The sequence below is a fragment of the Vigna angularis genome, chromosome 11 (genome assembly GCF_016808095.1).
Source record: "Vigna angularis cultivar LongXiaoDou No.4 chromosome 11, ASM1680809v1, whole genome shotgun sequence".
Lineage (NCBI taxonomy): Eukaryota > Viridiplantae > Streptophyta > Magnoliopsida > Fabales > Fabaceae > Vigna > Vigna angularis.
The window spans coordinates 23,807,946-23,824,495 of NC_068980.1; the positions used below are offsets into that span (position 1 = coordinate 23,807,946).

Consider the following 16,550-nt stretch of genomic DNA (forward strand, 5'->3'; position numbering starts at 1 on the left):
AGACTAGAGAAAACTTTCAAACTCTTCTAAAAAAAATATCAATTATCTTGTCATAAAACTAATAAACCAATAATTTATTATAGTAAGCTGCTCGATGCTAAAATTCAATTTTTTTCACTATTCTAAACAAGATTTTCAAAAATATAAATGTTGACAATGAATATAATCTCATATAATGTCAAAATCTAAAGGACAAAAGGCCGAAAGGATATTCACTTATTCTATTCCATATGCCTTTCTAATAATTGAATATCACAATTAATTATCATAAAAGAAATATGTTTTCTCCATAAACTTTATAGAATAATCTATTATTATAAATACGGAATATTCTATTATTAGAAATTGTAATTGATTATTCTGATCTAATTTTAGAATGGATCTTTTTCTTAATGGATCAGTGCTTCTTTTTATACAATGAACAAAGTTCTATGTTATCAAGCAAAAAAGTTACGAAAATTAATTATGTAATAAACTTAGGTTGATGTGGTTTAAATTTCTGTAAGTATGTTCTAAGATGGTGCTACTAAAATTTGGAGTTTAGTTCAAACTATTAGGTTTAATAAGAGAAATGTTTTTCATCTCTAAGATCTCATTCTTTGTGATCTTTTAGAAAATATATGGTTACTCAAAGCAGGTATGTTCTCATCCTTTGAAGTTTTGCTTTTCCTTTTCTTAATTATTTTGTTGTATATTTTATTTTGTATTAATGATTGTAATAATCAATTTAGAATAATAATTTATAATCTTGAAGATAATCGCAAACTCTGATGTTTGTAATTACAACTCTATACGAATTTAAGGTATTCTAAATATAAATTTCCAATAGCTAAAAAGTTTGAAAAATCAAAATCTTACCTTCAATTCACCTTATTCCACCTTCTCTTTTATTGTAAGATTTGTGTTCCATTAGGCCTTGTTCACTTGAATAGATTTGTAAATTTTTTTGTTGTTTTATTTAAGTGGATTTAGAGGTAAATGAGAGTGAATTTCGAAGTAAAATTTGTAAGAATTAATGTAGGATTTGATTGACGTAACACATTAAAAAAATTTACTTCCAAATCCACACTCATTTACCTCCAAATTCATTCAAATAAACAACAACAAATTTACCTTCAAATCCTCTCAATCACTCTCCTCCAAATACATAAGTAACAAAGCCTTAGAGACATTGAAACAAGATTTCACGTGACTGAATTCAAACACGGAAAGAAAACAAAATTTAAGAAAATAAATTATCCATATTAAATTAACTGAATACTATGATAATAGCAGTACTATGCCATCAAAATAGTAACAATTTTTTATTTCACTATTCATATATGTATGAAGAAATTAGGTTTAAACCATTGATGTTCGTATTTGTCAGTCAATTTCAAATGGGTCATCATTATTTTTTTTGTCTCAATCAAATTCATAAATTTATAAAAATGAATCAATTAAATCTTTTTCATTAAATTTTCTTTAACACCGTTTAACTACGTGATCTACATATTATATGTTAATGTATAAATATTATATTACGTGAAATTTATTATTTAAATAAAAAGTGTTTATCATGACCGTAATTATTTTCTCCCTTCTCCTTACTCTCTTCACGCTTCACGCGAGAGAGAAGTTCTTTTGTTCCTCCATAGCCTTTTGAGCGAGCCCGGCTGTCGCGAGTCGCGACCACGAGTCAGGGCGCCACCGGTCACCGCCAAGCTCGCCGCCGATTTTCCCCATTTCTTTCATATTATCCTTTCTCGTTTCAAAAAATCAATTAGTCCCCCAAAAGCTTACCTTTTTCAAATCTAGGGTTTTCTTGCCCCGAATCAATTAGTCCCCAGAAAATCAATATGTCTTTGTTGTTAATTAATGTTTTATTATTCCAATAATTAATTAGATCCCTATTTCCATTAGCTTTCCTTTTTTTTATTTTGTTCTGTTATCAAATCAAATCTCATCTCCTTGTTGGAAATGACGTCGATTCAACGTTCGGCGACGAGCTGCAGATCTAAGGCAGTTGATTCGTAAATCGATGAGAGAAAGCGGAAGAGAATGTTGTCGAACCACGAATCCGCGCGGCAATCGCGGATGAGGAAGCAGAAACAGTTGGAAGATTTGACCGATGAGGTTAGCAGATTGCAAGGTGCGAACAAGAAGGTTGTGGAGAACATAAAGGCCAAAGAAGAAGCGCGCGCTGAGACCGAATCAGCAAACGCATTTTGAGGGCTCAGACCATGGAACTGATTGAACAATTGCGCTTCTTGAACTCTATCCTTGAAATTGCTGAAGAGGTCGGAGGTTTATCCGTTGAAATTCCTAATATTCCAGATCCTCTCCTCAAGTCGTGACAGATTCCTCTATGTTTCCATTTCGTCCCGTGGGTTTTATTTTTATTAGTTTAATCAATTAACTAGGGCTATTAGTGTGGTAACCTTTGTCATGTGTTTTATTAGTGTCTGTATTAGTATTAACCCACATGCCCCTTTGCCTAATCGTAGTCCTACACTTCAGCTTGGCCATTCTCTTCCACCTCGGAGCAGTGATTCTCCTTTGGGAATCTCTGAATTTTATCCAGTCTGCCCCTTAGTTGGTTCCCTCCAAGACTTGGAGTGATCGTGATGTTTCTGGGGAAGGAAACTCATGATACGAGAAACCAATTCAGTCAGTGTTAAAGGAACTGAATAAGAGTATGAGCCGTGTTGTGGTTGGGAGGAACCAATTAATACACATTTTTATGAACTCGATTGAGAAAAAAAAAAGACCGAAAAAAAAAACGTTGATTGATACAACACAAATCTCCTTGAGATTGATACAACACAAATCTCCTTGAGATTGATACAACACAAATCTACTTGAGATTGATACAACACAAATCAGGGTTTAAACAAAGAAATTATTTTCACATTTTCATGTCTTGGTATGAATTTTAATTTGCAAATAACACATTCGGGTACGGGATTTGACAATTTTCACAAATTAATTTCTAATTCTTCTGAGAAAAGCACCGCGGAAAGGAAATGTCAAGTCGAGTTACGAGAGAATGGCAAGCTAAATTCAACTTTACAATTTGAAAAACTGAAAAACTTTGAATGATCCACTAAATAATGTTAGTTTTGGGCCAACAATCAACTTTAACTCTTATCTAGTACGCACCAAAGTCAAGCAAATGGAAGAGCATGGGACATTAAAACAACGCTTTTATTAACAATAATGAAAATTTTAAAAACAGAAAACACAGGATAAGTTTAATTTTGAAATGGGCATGCCTACAAAATGACACGGTTTTAAAGAAAGCCCCTACCGTATATAAATCGGTCCAAAAAAGTGTAGGCTCAATATATCTCTACATTAAAAATGTTTAATATTACTAATACATAATAGTGCAACTGTTCACTGTTAGACATTTGATTAATAAAAACTTTTAACCAATATATTTACTTATCTCAGCTAGACTATGTAAACGGGGGAAAAACAATATTATATAAAATAAAATCTGAAGTAATTCGCAAAATTTTTTATTAATAACTTCAAAAAAATATAGGCATGGGGTGCATCACTATCTGATTCATTACTACAGGTAAATGGCTACCAAATTCTGCATTTCATCCGGAGAAAAAAAAATCTGTTCTCACTGAACTTCCCCGTGGATCTACAGACCATATCCTGGACAAAACAAACCAAAGGTCAGATGTACGCGCCAGATACCTGAAATCTAGACTTTTGTTATGAAAAACAAACTGGAATTTAAGATTCCTGTTGGAGATACACACTAGCCCAAATACACCATAGTATACAAATAGATATAGTCCGTTTGAAACTACATACCTGAACCGTCCATGGGGTTTCCAGCAGGTACGGGCTCAGGTTCCTTTATCTCAACAACCACGCAATCTGACATTAAGAAGGTCTTCGCAACAGAGGCTGCATGTTCCAAGCAACATCTGACGACCTGCGCAAAGATGCTTGAGAACTCAGCTTCAAATCACACATAACATTATTACATAGACGATGATTACAGAAACATGCCGCATGGCCTTGCTTCAGATGTGATAGGATGTACTGATGCATCTCCAGACAGACATGAGAAAAAGTTACAAGTAGAGATCCAATTTTTGATTTATGATAAACAAATATAAACTTGACAGAACTTTGGTCAAAGTAGGAAAACAATGTTCTAAAAATGTGCACAACTCTTCATAGACATTGTGGGGGGAGAGAGATAAATCGGCATTCGTACAAGATTATCCACTTACACCCATGTATGAACACATGTATTATTTCGAAATCTCAGGTTTAGCACGAACACGAAAAAAAAAAAAAAACAAGTCCCAAGACCTATGTTTTGAAAGTCATTCAGAAAGTTCACACCATCACATTAAAGCAAGCCAAAGGTAAATTAGTCAGTAATTTAGACCTGCAATTACAGTTTACTTGCAATCTGTCACACAAGTAAAATTAAAACTAATGATACTCAAACACCAAATCACCTTTGTTGGGTCAATGATCCCAGCAGACATCAAATCTTCATAGTTCCCAGTGGCAGCATTATATCCATATCTTGGATTGTCGCTGGACAATACCTAAACCACAACACAAGTCACATCAACCACATCGATAGAGAAAGAGAAAGAGAATTGTAAATGGAGCAAATATTAGTACCTTCTCGCTGACAACGCTACCATTGACACCAGCATTCTTGGCAATTAATTTCAGAGGGTAACTAAGAGCTCTTTTTACAATATCAGCCCCAACCTGCAACAGTTAAACACAATTTTATAGCCTTATCAAGAGCATTCCCAGCACCCAGACAAAAGTATTAAACCAGATTCACGAAACGTGTATTCTTTCACTATCAAGTAAATGACTCACTTTTTCTTCATCATTATCAAGACTATCCCTGATTGCATCCACCTTTGATGCAAGTCTCAGCAAAGTGCAGCCACCACCAACTACAATACCTTCCTCTACAGCTGCCTGAAAGTCAACAAAGTATTTAGCTTACAGAAAAGGAATACAAAAAGTTCTAACTGTTTTGGGAAAGAAAAGGACACCTTTGTAGCATTAAGAGCATCTTCAACTCTCAATTTTTTTTCCTTGAGCTCTGTTTCGGTTTGTGCGCCAACCTACACATGTAGAAAAATGTCCCTAATTGATAAACCTTCCATAGTACCAAACTACAATATGAACACATTTTAGTGAGTCCATTACCTGTATCACAGCCACACCACCAGACAATTTAGCAATTCTCTCATTCAGCTTTTCTCTCTCATAATCTTGCTCTGCAGCCTGTATCGCAAATAATCGTATTGTTAAAACATGAAGAATGAAGCTGCCACATACTATCTCATGTGCGCGAAATTTCACCCAGTGCACATAAAAACTAACTATATGATATTAGTCTTGCTTTCTGTGAAATTTCTTAAGGAGATCCAGCGCATGCCACGTTTGCATGTGCTAACATTATGGTGGAAGAGGAAGAAAGTGAGGGGGAAGAAAGAAAGACCTCAATTAGGTTCTTAATTTGTGCAACTCTCTTGTTCACTGCCTCCTGGGTACTTCCATCACCAACAATTGTTGTTGTATCCTTGGTGAGTACCACCTTGGACGCAAATCCGAGAACCTCTTTCCCAGCTTTGTCCAAAGAAAGGCCAACCTCTTCTCTGATTACAGTACCTGTAAAACCAATTGAGAAAACACATTCTTATCAACATCAGGAAACAAAAAGAGGATGGAAAAAACATATCCATTGCCAAAAAGACATGAAAATTCTAAATTTCCAGACCTCCAGTCAAGATTGCAATATCATCAAGGTACTGGCTCTTGCGTTCTCCAAATCCAGGGGCCTTAAGTGCTGCAATCTTCAGTGACCCTCTAAGTCTGTTCACCACAAGAGTTGCTAGAGCTTCCTGTTCAATATCCTCCGCAATAACCAATATAGGGTATCCACTTCTAATAGCATCCTCCAGTATGTTGAAAAGGTCCCTAGCATTGGTTATTTTTTTGTCAACCAACAGCAGCTGCACAACATACATTACAAAATTAAAACTACAAGGAATTAAAAAATAAAAATAAGTTACAACGAGCACAGTCAGATGTCACACCTTACAGTTCTCATACTCAACCGCCATTTTCTCACTGTCAGTAACGAAATATGGAGAAATGTAGCCACGGTCGAATTGCATTCCCTCGACGACATATAGACTGTTATCGGCACTCTTTCCCTCCTCAAGGGTCACAACACCCTTTCTACCAACTTTACTCAATGCTTCAGCTATCATATTTCCTACTTCATAATTGTTCCCAGCACTAACTGCTGCCACATCTGCCAACTCACTATCTTCAACCTGCAATCACCCAACCGAAATCTCATCATGTCTCAACAAAAAAGGATGAGCAAACAATAAGTATATCAAAAAATGGGAAATTTATAGTTCTCCACGTGTCATGCTTACAGAAAAACACACAACAACGTTTGTATTTAAATAATAGGTAGATAAATGCTTCAGATAAATGCTTCACCTCTTTTGACATCTTCTTAAGCTCAGACACCAGAGCCTTTGCTGTCTTCTCAATGCCACGAGTGATGAGAACAGGGTTGGCACCGGCCGCGACAACCTGCGAAAATTGACAAAAAATGAGACCTATATACATGATAACAACCAAGACCAAACCAAGTAGCTATTACTCTATACTTTCAATAAAACAACAAACAAACCTACCTTAACACCTTCGGCGATAAGGCCTTGAGCTAGAACAACAGATGTCGTGGTTCCATCACCAGCCAAGTCGTTGGTCTTGGCGGCAGCTTGTCTCACCAACTTGGCACCAATATTCTCAACGGGATCCTCCAATTCAACCTTCCCGAACCAAATTCAGCAAATAAAATCAATAGAAACACAAACGACTAGCCACCTAAACACGAGATTCAAATAAAATTCTATCCGGCAGAACAAAGTAAATCATATTCAAAAAGAGAAATAACCATAAACGATAAAAAAATTCAAAAGAAAAAACACCTCTTTGGCAACAGTGACACCGTCGTTAACGATTTTCGGCGAACCATACTTGCTCTCGAGAACAACATTCCTTCCTTTGGGACCAAGCGTGACCCCTACCAGATCCGCTAGCTTGTTCACACCGCTCTGCAAAACAAAAACAAAAGAATACAAAACGTCAATAACTGCGAAACCTGAAAACGCGAGTTTTCAAGCAGGGTACACTGCATCTACCTGGAGTTTCTTGATTGCGGTGCCGTCCTTGTTGAAATGCAGCTCCTTGGCCATGGCGGAGACCCTGGCGTTGCGGCTTCTTCTGGCGAGAACGACGCCATTGGATTGACGGCGAGAGCCAGAGAAGGGGAAGGAGGAGATGGCGGCGGAGGAGGAGAGCTTGTATGAGGACATTGCGGAGAAGGTGGAAGCCATGGCTAGGGTTTAAGGAGGGTTGATGAGTGTCGTTGTGGATAACGTAAACGCTTTGGAGTGTTGAGGGTGGGGAAATGGGTAAGGGATTAGGTTTTATTGTTACAATGCAAGAAGGTGACGACGGATTTGGTCTTGAAGGTTCTGTTTCATCTGGGCCGTTCGATTCTCAAGGGGGCCGTTGCACTTGTCGTACACTGGAATGCTCTAGAACTTTTGAGTTCTTTGTTAAGGTTGGGCATTGGTTGTTAGGAAAATGAATTGCCACTTGGGTTAGGTCAAGCATTGAGAAATGGTAAGCTTTGCAATTTTCTTTTTAAGAATGTCAAGTAGAAGTATCTATTAACACTATTTTTCTAGATTGTTTAGAATTTCTTAAAATTATATAATTATAAACTATGTTTGGCTTTCATCACAAAGGAATAAAAATGTTGATTTAATGCGTTTAAAATGTAACTCCTTTACAAATGAGCTTAATTGATTTAAAAGATGAATGTGTCCGCATTAAGTGCGACTCAATTACCTATCTGATAATGTTGCGCTTTTTTCTCATTATGGAATAATTTATGGGGTTTCAAAATTTAGGAAAAAACTTATGCAATGCTTAAGATTATATGACAAATGATTATTTATTTAAATAACTTGTTATTATTCGATTTGGTTCGAGGTACGTATTATAGACATGTAATCAAAATTTGAATCATTATAAAAGAAAGATCCACTCGTAAAGACTTTCTGATCTCAAATTAGTAAAAAGAGATATATAAATATATAAAAGTAAAGTATATGTGAGATCGTTATATTTTGTGTGATAACATGTATATTAGAGATATTAGAAAATCAATTATTATATCCTAATATATTGAATATATAATAAAATATGATAAAAAGTTATTATATTATATGATATTTGTTTTTTTAAAATCAAATATAAGACTTTTCTTTCACAAATCATTTACACCATCGGATAATGATTTTTTAGTATTTGTTTCAATCCTTACACTTCAAACAATACCATAAAGGGAGATTCTGCAAAAAGTTTCTTCGACACGACTCAATGATTTGGTCAAGCTTTGAAGTCAAATCTCCATTAATGCTAAAAGTGAAAGCAAATTACTATTAATGTTGTATTTATAGTATTTTTACCTTATTGACCAAGGCTTCAATTGGATAGGTCACACTTTTGTGAACCCATCAATCGTGAAACCTATTTATCCAATTACCTATTTCAAGCTCAACCATAAGCTTTAACCATTTAAACAGTACATTCATCCTATTAATTAGTTAGAGGACACTAGTTCCAAGTATCTAGATTGGGGTACCCAATCCCCGGTACTTGGTATGTCATCTTGTTTTGAGGCTACAGTCTTTATTTGGAAGGGTCAAAGAGCCTTTGGCCCTATCTTAAAACACTCAATCCTCTTGATCAACTTTGGCTTGCTAGGCTTGAGTTCCTTGCCTCTCATCAAAGGGTGGTGGTGACTAGTCTTTCTCTTTTTCTTCTCCCTTTCTTGTTTATCTTTTACTTAGCACTTGGAGCATCTTCAAGGGAGGAAGAATTTGGGGCAGCTTGTGATGCTCAACATAGTTGTCTCCTTGTGTCCTATAATTCCTTCAATCTCAGGGTCTTCATGATGCTTTTGAGGCTGCAGTCCTCCTTATGTGAACATCTCCCTGCATACACTTAGACACAACTAGGCTAAAGCCACAAATTAGCCCAAATAAAAGTGAAAATCTATTTACAACAAAAGAGTTAGTTCTATATACAAAATCAAGTCTACATAAGTTAGAAACCTCACAAAAGTCTAGTATTGACACGAATCCCCGGCAACGGCGCCAAAAACTTGTTAATCTCTTTGGCAAGTGCACCAAATCGTTCAAGTAATAAACCGTGGTAAGACCAGGTATCGTTTTCCCAAGAGACTCGTAATACTAGAAAATTGTGCGATTAACAACTCATCTAGACTCAAGAACAACTCATCATTTAAGAATATGTGCAAAAAGATAAATTCACAAGTAATTACAAGGTTGGACTTTGGTATTGAAGGCACTTGGAAATGGAAAAGACTAGAAATGGTATGAAATGACACTGTTAAGGTTAGTTTTCACCAATGCACTCTTGTGTTTAACCAATTTCATCTCCTCTCTATCAATTTACTAAAGTCAATCCACTAAAACACTCTAGCCCTAATCCCTTAGGTGAAAGAGCCTAGGTTTTCCTTATCAAACTCCAATCCCTTGGACAATCTAACAAGCAAACCCGCATTAAGAACTAGGATCTAAGACAACATGTGAATCATATCCCATCCCTGGCTCAAATAACCCCAAAATCAAGTCATGAACGTCCCCATTACATGCAAGCTTTAAGATCGAAAACAAGAATACTAGTAATAGATAGAAAAGGCATTTATAAATACGAAACAATCATTCATTACACAAGAGTTCATAGGCTACATCTAACCCTAACAAGATGAATCTGGTTCTCCATTTTGGAGAACCCTAAAGCTTACAAACATGGAAGATGGAAGAAGAAGGAGACCCAAAGGAAGAGGAGGAGATGTTCCCACAAGCTCCTCGCGCCCTCCATGAGCTCTAGATGTGAAATCGCGCCTCCAAAGAACCAAAGACCATTTTTCTTTCTGCCTCGTGAGTATATATACTGCCCGAATTCTCGCTTAAGCTAAATTATTCTCGCTTAAGCGAAAATGACTATTAAATCAATGACTTCCTGGATCATCGAGGCTCTTCAATGTAATGGAGGATCTTCCTAACATCAAAATAGATCAAAGAAAACAAGGGATTAGAGTATTATTTACGTAATGTAGCCCAAAATATAGATAAATACTAAAACTAAATAAAAGAGAGGATTTAAGCAAGTAATAAGCTAAAGAAGAGTTGATTTTGCTACTAAAATGATGCTTAGATAATGGTAAGAATTAGCATTATCAAACTCCCCCAAACTTATAACTTTGCTTGTCCTCAAGCAAAAGTACTTCACGTAGTAAACAATTCAATCACGATGGTCTAGCAACTCAAGCATAGTTTCAATCAAATAAACAAAATCAATCATGCTTGCTCAACTTGGAAATTACATTCAAGAGATAAAATGGCCTTAGCAAGCTAAACTTCAATCATGGTGCTCACAATTTAAAATCACAAGATAGATGTAATTGATAGATCAACAAACGTCGCAAGATGTTTTCATTGAATGCATGGAACCATCCTTCACCAAGAAAAGTGTTTCACTCAAGCACAATGGTGTATAAGGATGTGTGTCTAACTCTCAACTATCACAGTGTTACACAAATTAAATTTCTCGTTCGTTTCACAATATCAAACACATTCACAAGCAAGTTACCATCACAAGGACTTTTTAAGGCTTGTAATGTGGCTGGGCTAAGAAGAAAAATTAGTTTTTCTGGACAACAAAGCACCTTGAGCTAAGAGATAAAACAATTTACTTCATGATATAGCATTAGTCTCTGATGGCAACCCCTTTAGGGACTTACCATCCAAAGAAGTATCAACTTCACTCTAAGACCAAGAAAGGGAAGTTGAATAAAGGACTTAATCTTTTCTTTCTAAAAATCTTAGAATGTTCTCTTTGCTAAATACTTTTACATTGCTTTTGTAGAATATTAATAAAAGGGAGGAACCATGTCTAAGCAACTCCAAAAGGCTGCCACGTAAGAAAACCAAAGAAGCACAAATGGATGGTTGGTGTCCACGGCCTTTGCACTACGTCAACGCCCAAAGACAACAACTCCATCTTCTCCAAATGCTTTGCTGAGTTGGCAACTACAGCTTGCTCCCCAAGCTTCCTCCATCCATATTACAGCATGTGCACACTTAAAATAACTTGCACAATACCTTTTAGAAGCTCTCCTTCTTCTATAAATAGAGAGCTTCATCACTTGTAAAAAAAACTTGAATTGAAGTAAAGAAATGCTGCCAATTTCCAGCTATTACTCTCAAGTTCACCTCTGTGCTTTGTTATCTGGCACCTCCTCTAGCTTCTTTCCCCTTTGGAAAGCCTACTGAGCTAGAACTCTACCAAACAGCCACTCTAAAACACCTCCAGCATATTCACAAACACCTTACGTGCATCCAGAACTCCACTGAATTCATTCAATCCGCTGCCACTTCTCTGAGTTTTGGAGCTTCTTCTGCATGTCCTGGAGTAGCTTCCATCATTTGGCATCAAGAGCCAGGTTCTCCACGCAAGTCTCCAAGAGATAAGTCACATTTTCATTCATTTTTCACTTCTGTCATGTGCTGTTCCAGTTTTGCCACTGTTTGATTTTTATTTCCTCACTTCTGTGGTTTGATTTCGTGTTTGTTGTGGATGTTTGTGTTCATTCACAGTTCCTTAGTGTTTTTTCTTCATTTTAATCGGTGCACTTTGTTTGTTTGAGTTCAAATCAAGTTTTATTAATCAGTTCCAGTTGTGTCTCGGTCATGTGCAATTTTAGTGCAGTTTTTCATTCTGTCAAATGTTTAATTCTGTTCAGCTGTGATTTCGTTCTGTTTTGTTTGAGTCCAGTGTGTTTCTAGCTATATGTTGATCATGAAAAGCAATGGCACCATGTCCAGCTTTGATCATTTGAGCTTACACCATTGCACACTGATTTTTCCAATTTAAATCTACAGAAAACTGCATTTTCGGTTTTCATATGCTATAATCTGTTTCTGTCCAGATTTATTGATTCTAAAGCTTGAGGCAAGTGTATTTGATGATTTTATACATGTTTCAAGTGCTGGCAATCTGTATTAACCATTGAATTCCAAAAAGTATAGTTGAGTTGATTCCAAAATCTGTTTTACATATGTCATTGTTTTAATCCAGCTTTGCACCGTGCTGCTATCATTGTGTGTCTTAGGCCATGTGCTATTTCCCTAGCTCAATTTCTGAAGCTAGATCTAGTTGCTTAGGACCTTTCTTGCATGTTTGTTGATCCATCCAGCTTTGAACTTGTTGTTTTCTTCAAGCTGCAACAATTTTTAGTATATTTTTCTGCATTTTTGGGAACTACCACTATCAATTGTTGCTGCAATGTGTTTCTGTGCTGATTGACTGTTTGTGCAAGTATAATTGGCCATTTGAAACCTGTTGTTACTGTTCAAATGGTAATTTTCCAGCCTTTGTATCAAATTATAGTTTCAGTCATCAAATTTGGTTAAATTTGGAACTAAACCAGTCAAAACTGATATGGACTTTGCTGTGGCTGTTTAAGTGTTTCAACATATTCCATTTGATGATACAAACCTTTTTGAAGTGGCATTTGAACATTTGAATCACTGCTGTTCATTTTCACCACTGCAGTTTCCAATTTTTTTTCCCACATTTCTCATTTTGGTGCAGTTTTGGTGCTTTTATTCTGCATAAGTAACAACTGCCACTGCCAATTGCTGCCTCCCCTTGTTTCTGTGCATTGTGAACATTAGGAACAATTTATTTGACCATTTAAAACTTGTGCATACTGTTCATTTGGTCATTTTCCAGCCAATGTGCCAAATCACCATTTAAACCATCAATTTTTCTTAAAATTGGAAGTGGACCATTCATTTTCGGATGCAGAATGTTTCTTTGCTCTTTCAGAATTTAAACATGTTCACAATGATGATATACACTTGTTTGATGTCTCACTTAAGCCTTTGCACCACTGCCAAACAATTTTGACCCTGAAACCACCATTATCAGCCACTTTTCAAGTGCAGTAGGCCATTTTTCTTGCTATTTGACATTTGAAATACTTCTAATTTTCATTATTGGATTGGCAAAAGCTGGGTTTAAGTTTCCAAATACATTTATATGCTTATCCAAGTGTATAGCAATCATAAAAAGCAATTTAAACCCTGCAATCCAGATTTGAAAGGTCAAAAACCAGAAACACAAAATCTGCTGTTCTTTGTGGCATTTTGTCAAACAGTTTGGCATTTTCATCAAACACTTTCACTGCACTTGAATTTGCTCTTTGTTTTGAGTTTTTCTTGCTTTTCTAATCTGTTCTAGACCCTATCTTAAGTTCCTTTTGTGTGCTAGCCTTTATTCCAGCCCCAAAGTGTTTAGAAATCACCTTTTCTTGACTTACATATTCTGTTGTCATATTACTTCTGCTTTCAACTTGGATGCACCATTCTTTTGACCACTTACGGGTTTTTGTGATTCTTGTTGCTGGAACATCATATTTTGGTGGAGTTTTAACATCCAGTTAAGCCTTATCAAAGGGGTAGCATCTTAAGGAGTGGAGGTCTTGCTAACTTTGCTACAAGGGAACTTCAAGAGGACTTTCCATTGGCTGTCCAACACTTCTTTGCAGCAGAAAAACATCACTTTAGAGTTATATTTCAGCTCATTTCTTTTGCTGTAACAGCCACACTTGGCTTTGTATAAATTCTTTTACACTTCTTTGTATAAGTGGCATTCTATCACGGAACCTTTGTGGTAATTTCTTCTTGGTTTTTGAAACTTAAAGTGACTTGGGAAAATGATTTTCAAGCAATTCCAAGTGCACCATACAACATTGTAATAGTTTAGTTTCCAGTTCTTAGTGTGGAAGTGTGTCAAGTGGCTCCAAGTGTCATTTGCACTTTCACTTAGGGCCGTTTTTTTTTCTTTTTTTCTTTTTCCATTCATTTCATACTTCCTTTATTTTGCTTGTTGAATATTTGTGTTCTACGTCTCCGTGATAGCTAAGTGCGCTACCATATAGACAAACCTTCGTTTGGTTTATTAGGGGCATCACATCGTTACATTCCAAAAAGGTTTTAAAAGACTTCTATCTAGAAACTTGGGTAAGAAACGTCAGAAGACACTCTGGCTAAGGAAGGACAAGGTTTCTAAGCTTGTCCGTTGTGACTCACCTCTCCTTCCTGGGAGCTATTCGGTTTCTTCACCTTTAGAATCTCTATAGAAGTCATTCACCAACTACAAACAAATCCTCTTTTCCAAAAGTTTTGATTCATACTTGTGCAAGGCTTTCAAATTTTGTGAAAACACTTTCTCTACTTCACAAGCATGAGTCACTCTAGTGTTCAAGGTAACACCAATCATGATCAGGACAACATAGAGTTGAGAGAAGAGCTCAATAGAACCAAGGCTGAATTACATGAACTAAGGCAAATGGTCGCCAATCTTACTCTCATTCAAAGAGGGCATTCACAAGGGGATCACTCTCATAGGCAAAACCATGATCATGATGATCATTCCCAACATAGTGGTCACCATAGTTATCACCCTTATGATCACTATCAACGCCCTCCTAGGCGTCATCATAACCATAGAGACCATCATGTGGAACCTAAACTTGACCTTCCACCCTTCTATGGAAGAGACAATGTAGAAGAATACTTTGAGTGGGAGATGAAGGTCGAACAGATTTTTGAGTGCTACCACATAGATGATAGGAGGCGAGTGACCTTAGCTACTTTGACCTTTCAAGGAGCAGCCCTCTATTGGTGGACATCCATCATAAGAGATCAAAAGATGCATGGCGACTACACCATCCAATACTGGAATGAATTGAAAGCAACCTTACACAGAAGGCATGTCCCGGCCTATTATGCTAGAGAAGTCATGGACAAGCTCCATCGACTTCAACAAAGAAACATGAGTGTTGAGGAATACCGACAAAAGTTAGAATTACTCATGTTAAGAGCTGGGATAAAAGAGGAAGAGAGATTCACCATAGCTAGGTTCCAAAGCGGTCTTAACTATGAGATAAGAGATAAGGTAGAACTTTTACCTTATTTAGATCTCAATGATTTTGTGCAGCTATGTGTGAGAGTGGAAGAACAAATTAGAAGAAAAGTTTCCACTAAAAGGAATTACCCTACCACCTCCGACTATAGGACAGATCCTAAGAGGGAGGGTAGTCCAAAGAGGTATGAAAAGCCTCAAGAAAAAGAAAAAGAGAAAGTGAGAGGTAAAGAAAAAGAGCGAGAGCGAGAAAGAAATACCTTTCATAAAGAATCTTCAAAAGAAACAAGGGGTAGAGAGACCAAATGCTTTAAGTGTGGAGAGAGAGGACATTATTCTTCTGAGTGTCCTCACAAAAGGTCTACTTATCTCTTAGACCATCAGAGTGAAAGTGAAGATTCTTCTAGTGACTCAGATACTTCTATATCTGAGGAAGAAGCCTTACCTTGTGAAGGTGAGTTATTATTGGTAAGACGACTTCTTGGAAGTCAAACCAATGAACTAGAACAATCACAAAGGGAAAACCTATTCAGAACAAGATGCAAAATATTTGAAAACACTTGTTCATTAATTGTGGATAGTGGTTCCTCTTGCAATTGTTGTAGTTCTAGAGTGGTGAACAAATTGGCTTTACCTACTATTTCTCATCCCAAGCCTTATAAGCTTCAGTGGATAACAGAGGATGAAGAAATAGTTGTAAACACACAGGTAAACATACCAATATCCATTGGCTCCTATGAAGAAAATGTTTTATGTGATGTTGTTCCAATGGATGTTGGGCATGTATTACTTGGTAGGCCATGGCAATTTGATCATAATTCCACTCATGATGGCTATACCAACAAGATAACTTTCCTCCATAAAGGCAATAAAATCACATTGATTCCTCTTACACCTGAACAAGTGAAAGAGGATGAGATAAAAATCAAAGAAAAAATTAAAAAAGAAAGAAAACAAGAAAATAGGTTGGACAAGCAACCTTTTCAAGAAAAGAAGAAGGACACAAAGGTATGCATGTTGTTAACTTCTTCATTAAAAGGTAAATACCTTGAATCTTCTTCTCAAAAACATCACTTTGTTTCTTCATTTTATCATGGGGAATGTTCAAAACAAAGTGAATTCAAAAAAATATTAAAGGCCAATACTTCTTCTAATAAAATTTTTGTCAAAAGGCCTTCATTTTATCTTCTTATCTTTGCATATATCTCATTCATCATACTAATTTTTGCTATTTTTTGTAGATATATCTTTGACCCAGGAGGACAATAAACACCAAAGTTGTGCTTCTTCTTTCTTCCCGATTTGAGGACAAATCGTTTTAAAGAGGAAGGGAATGATGGCAACCCCTTTAGGGACTTACCATCCAAAGAAGTATCAACTTCACTCTAAGACCAAGAAAGGGAAGTTGAATAAAGGACTTAATCTTTTCTTTCTAAAAATCT

General features: G+C 36.3%; 1 protein-coding gene and 1 pseudogene across 1 annotated transcript; one reads left to right on the forward strand and one right to left on the reverse strand.

Annotated features, from left to right (window-relative positions):
* Positions 1-1,414: 1,414 nt before the first annotated feature.
* On the forward strand, positions 1,415-2,843 carry LOC108333753 (bZIP transcription factor 53-like; annotated as a pseudogene).
* A 639-nt stretch (positions 2,844-3,482) lies between these two features.
* Positions 3,483-7,565, reverse strand: LOC108334240 (ruBisCO large subunit-binding protein subunit beta, chloroplastic). The gene is made up of 14 exons (XM_017569972.2): positions 7,218-7,565; positions 7,005-7,130; positions 6,708-6,845; positions 6,508-6,603; positions 6,090-6,332; positions 5,771-6,005; positions 5,492-5,661; positions 5,197-5,274; positions 5,040-5,111; positions 4,858-4,962; positions 4,648-4,740; positions 4,476-4,568; positions 3,814-3,937; positions 3,483-3,651 (listed from the first exon to the last, which is right to left on the reverse strand). Exons 1-14 carry the CDS (start codon positions 7,410-7,412, stop codon positions 3,638-3,640), a joined length of 1,782 nt encoding a protein of 593 aa, XP_017425461.1. The 5' UTR covers positions 7,413-7,565; the 3' UTR covers positions 3,483-3,637.
* Positions 7,566-16,550: the final 8,985 nt, after the last annotated feature.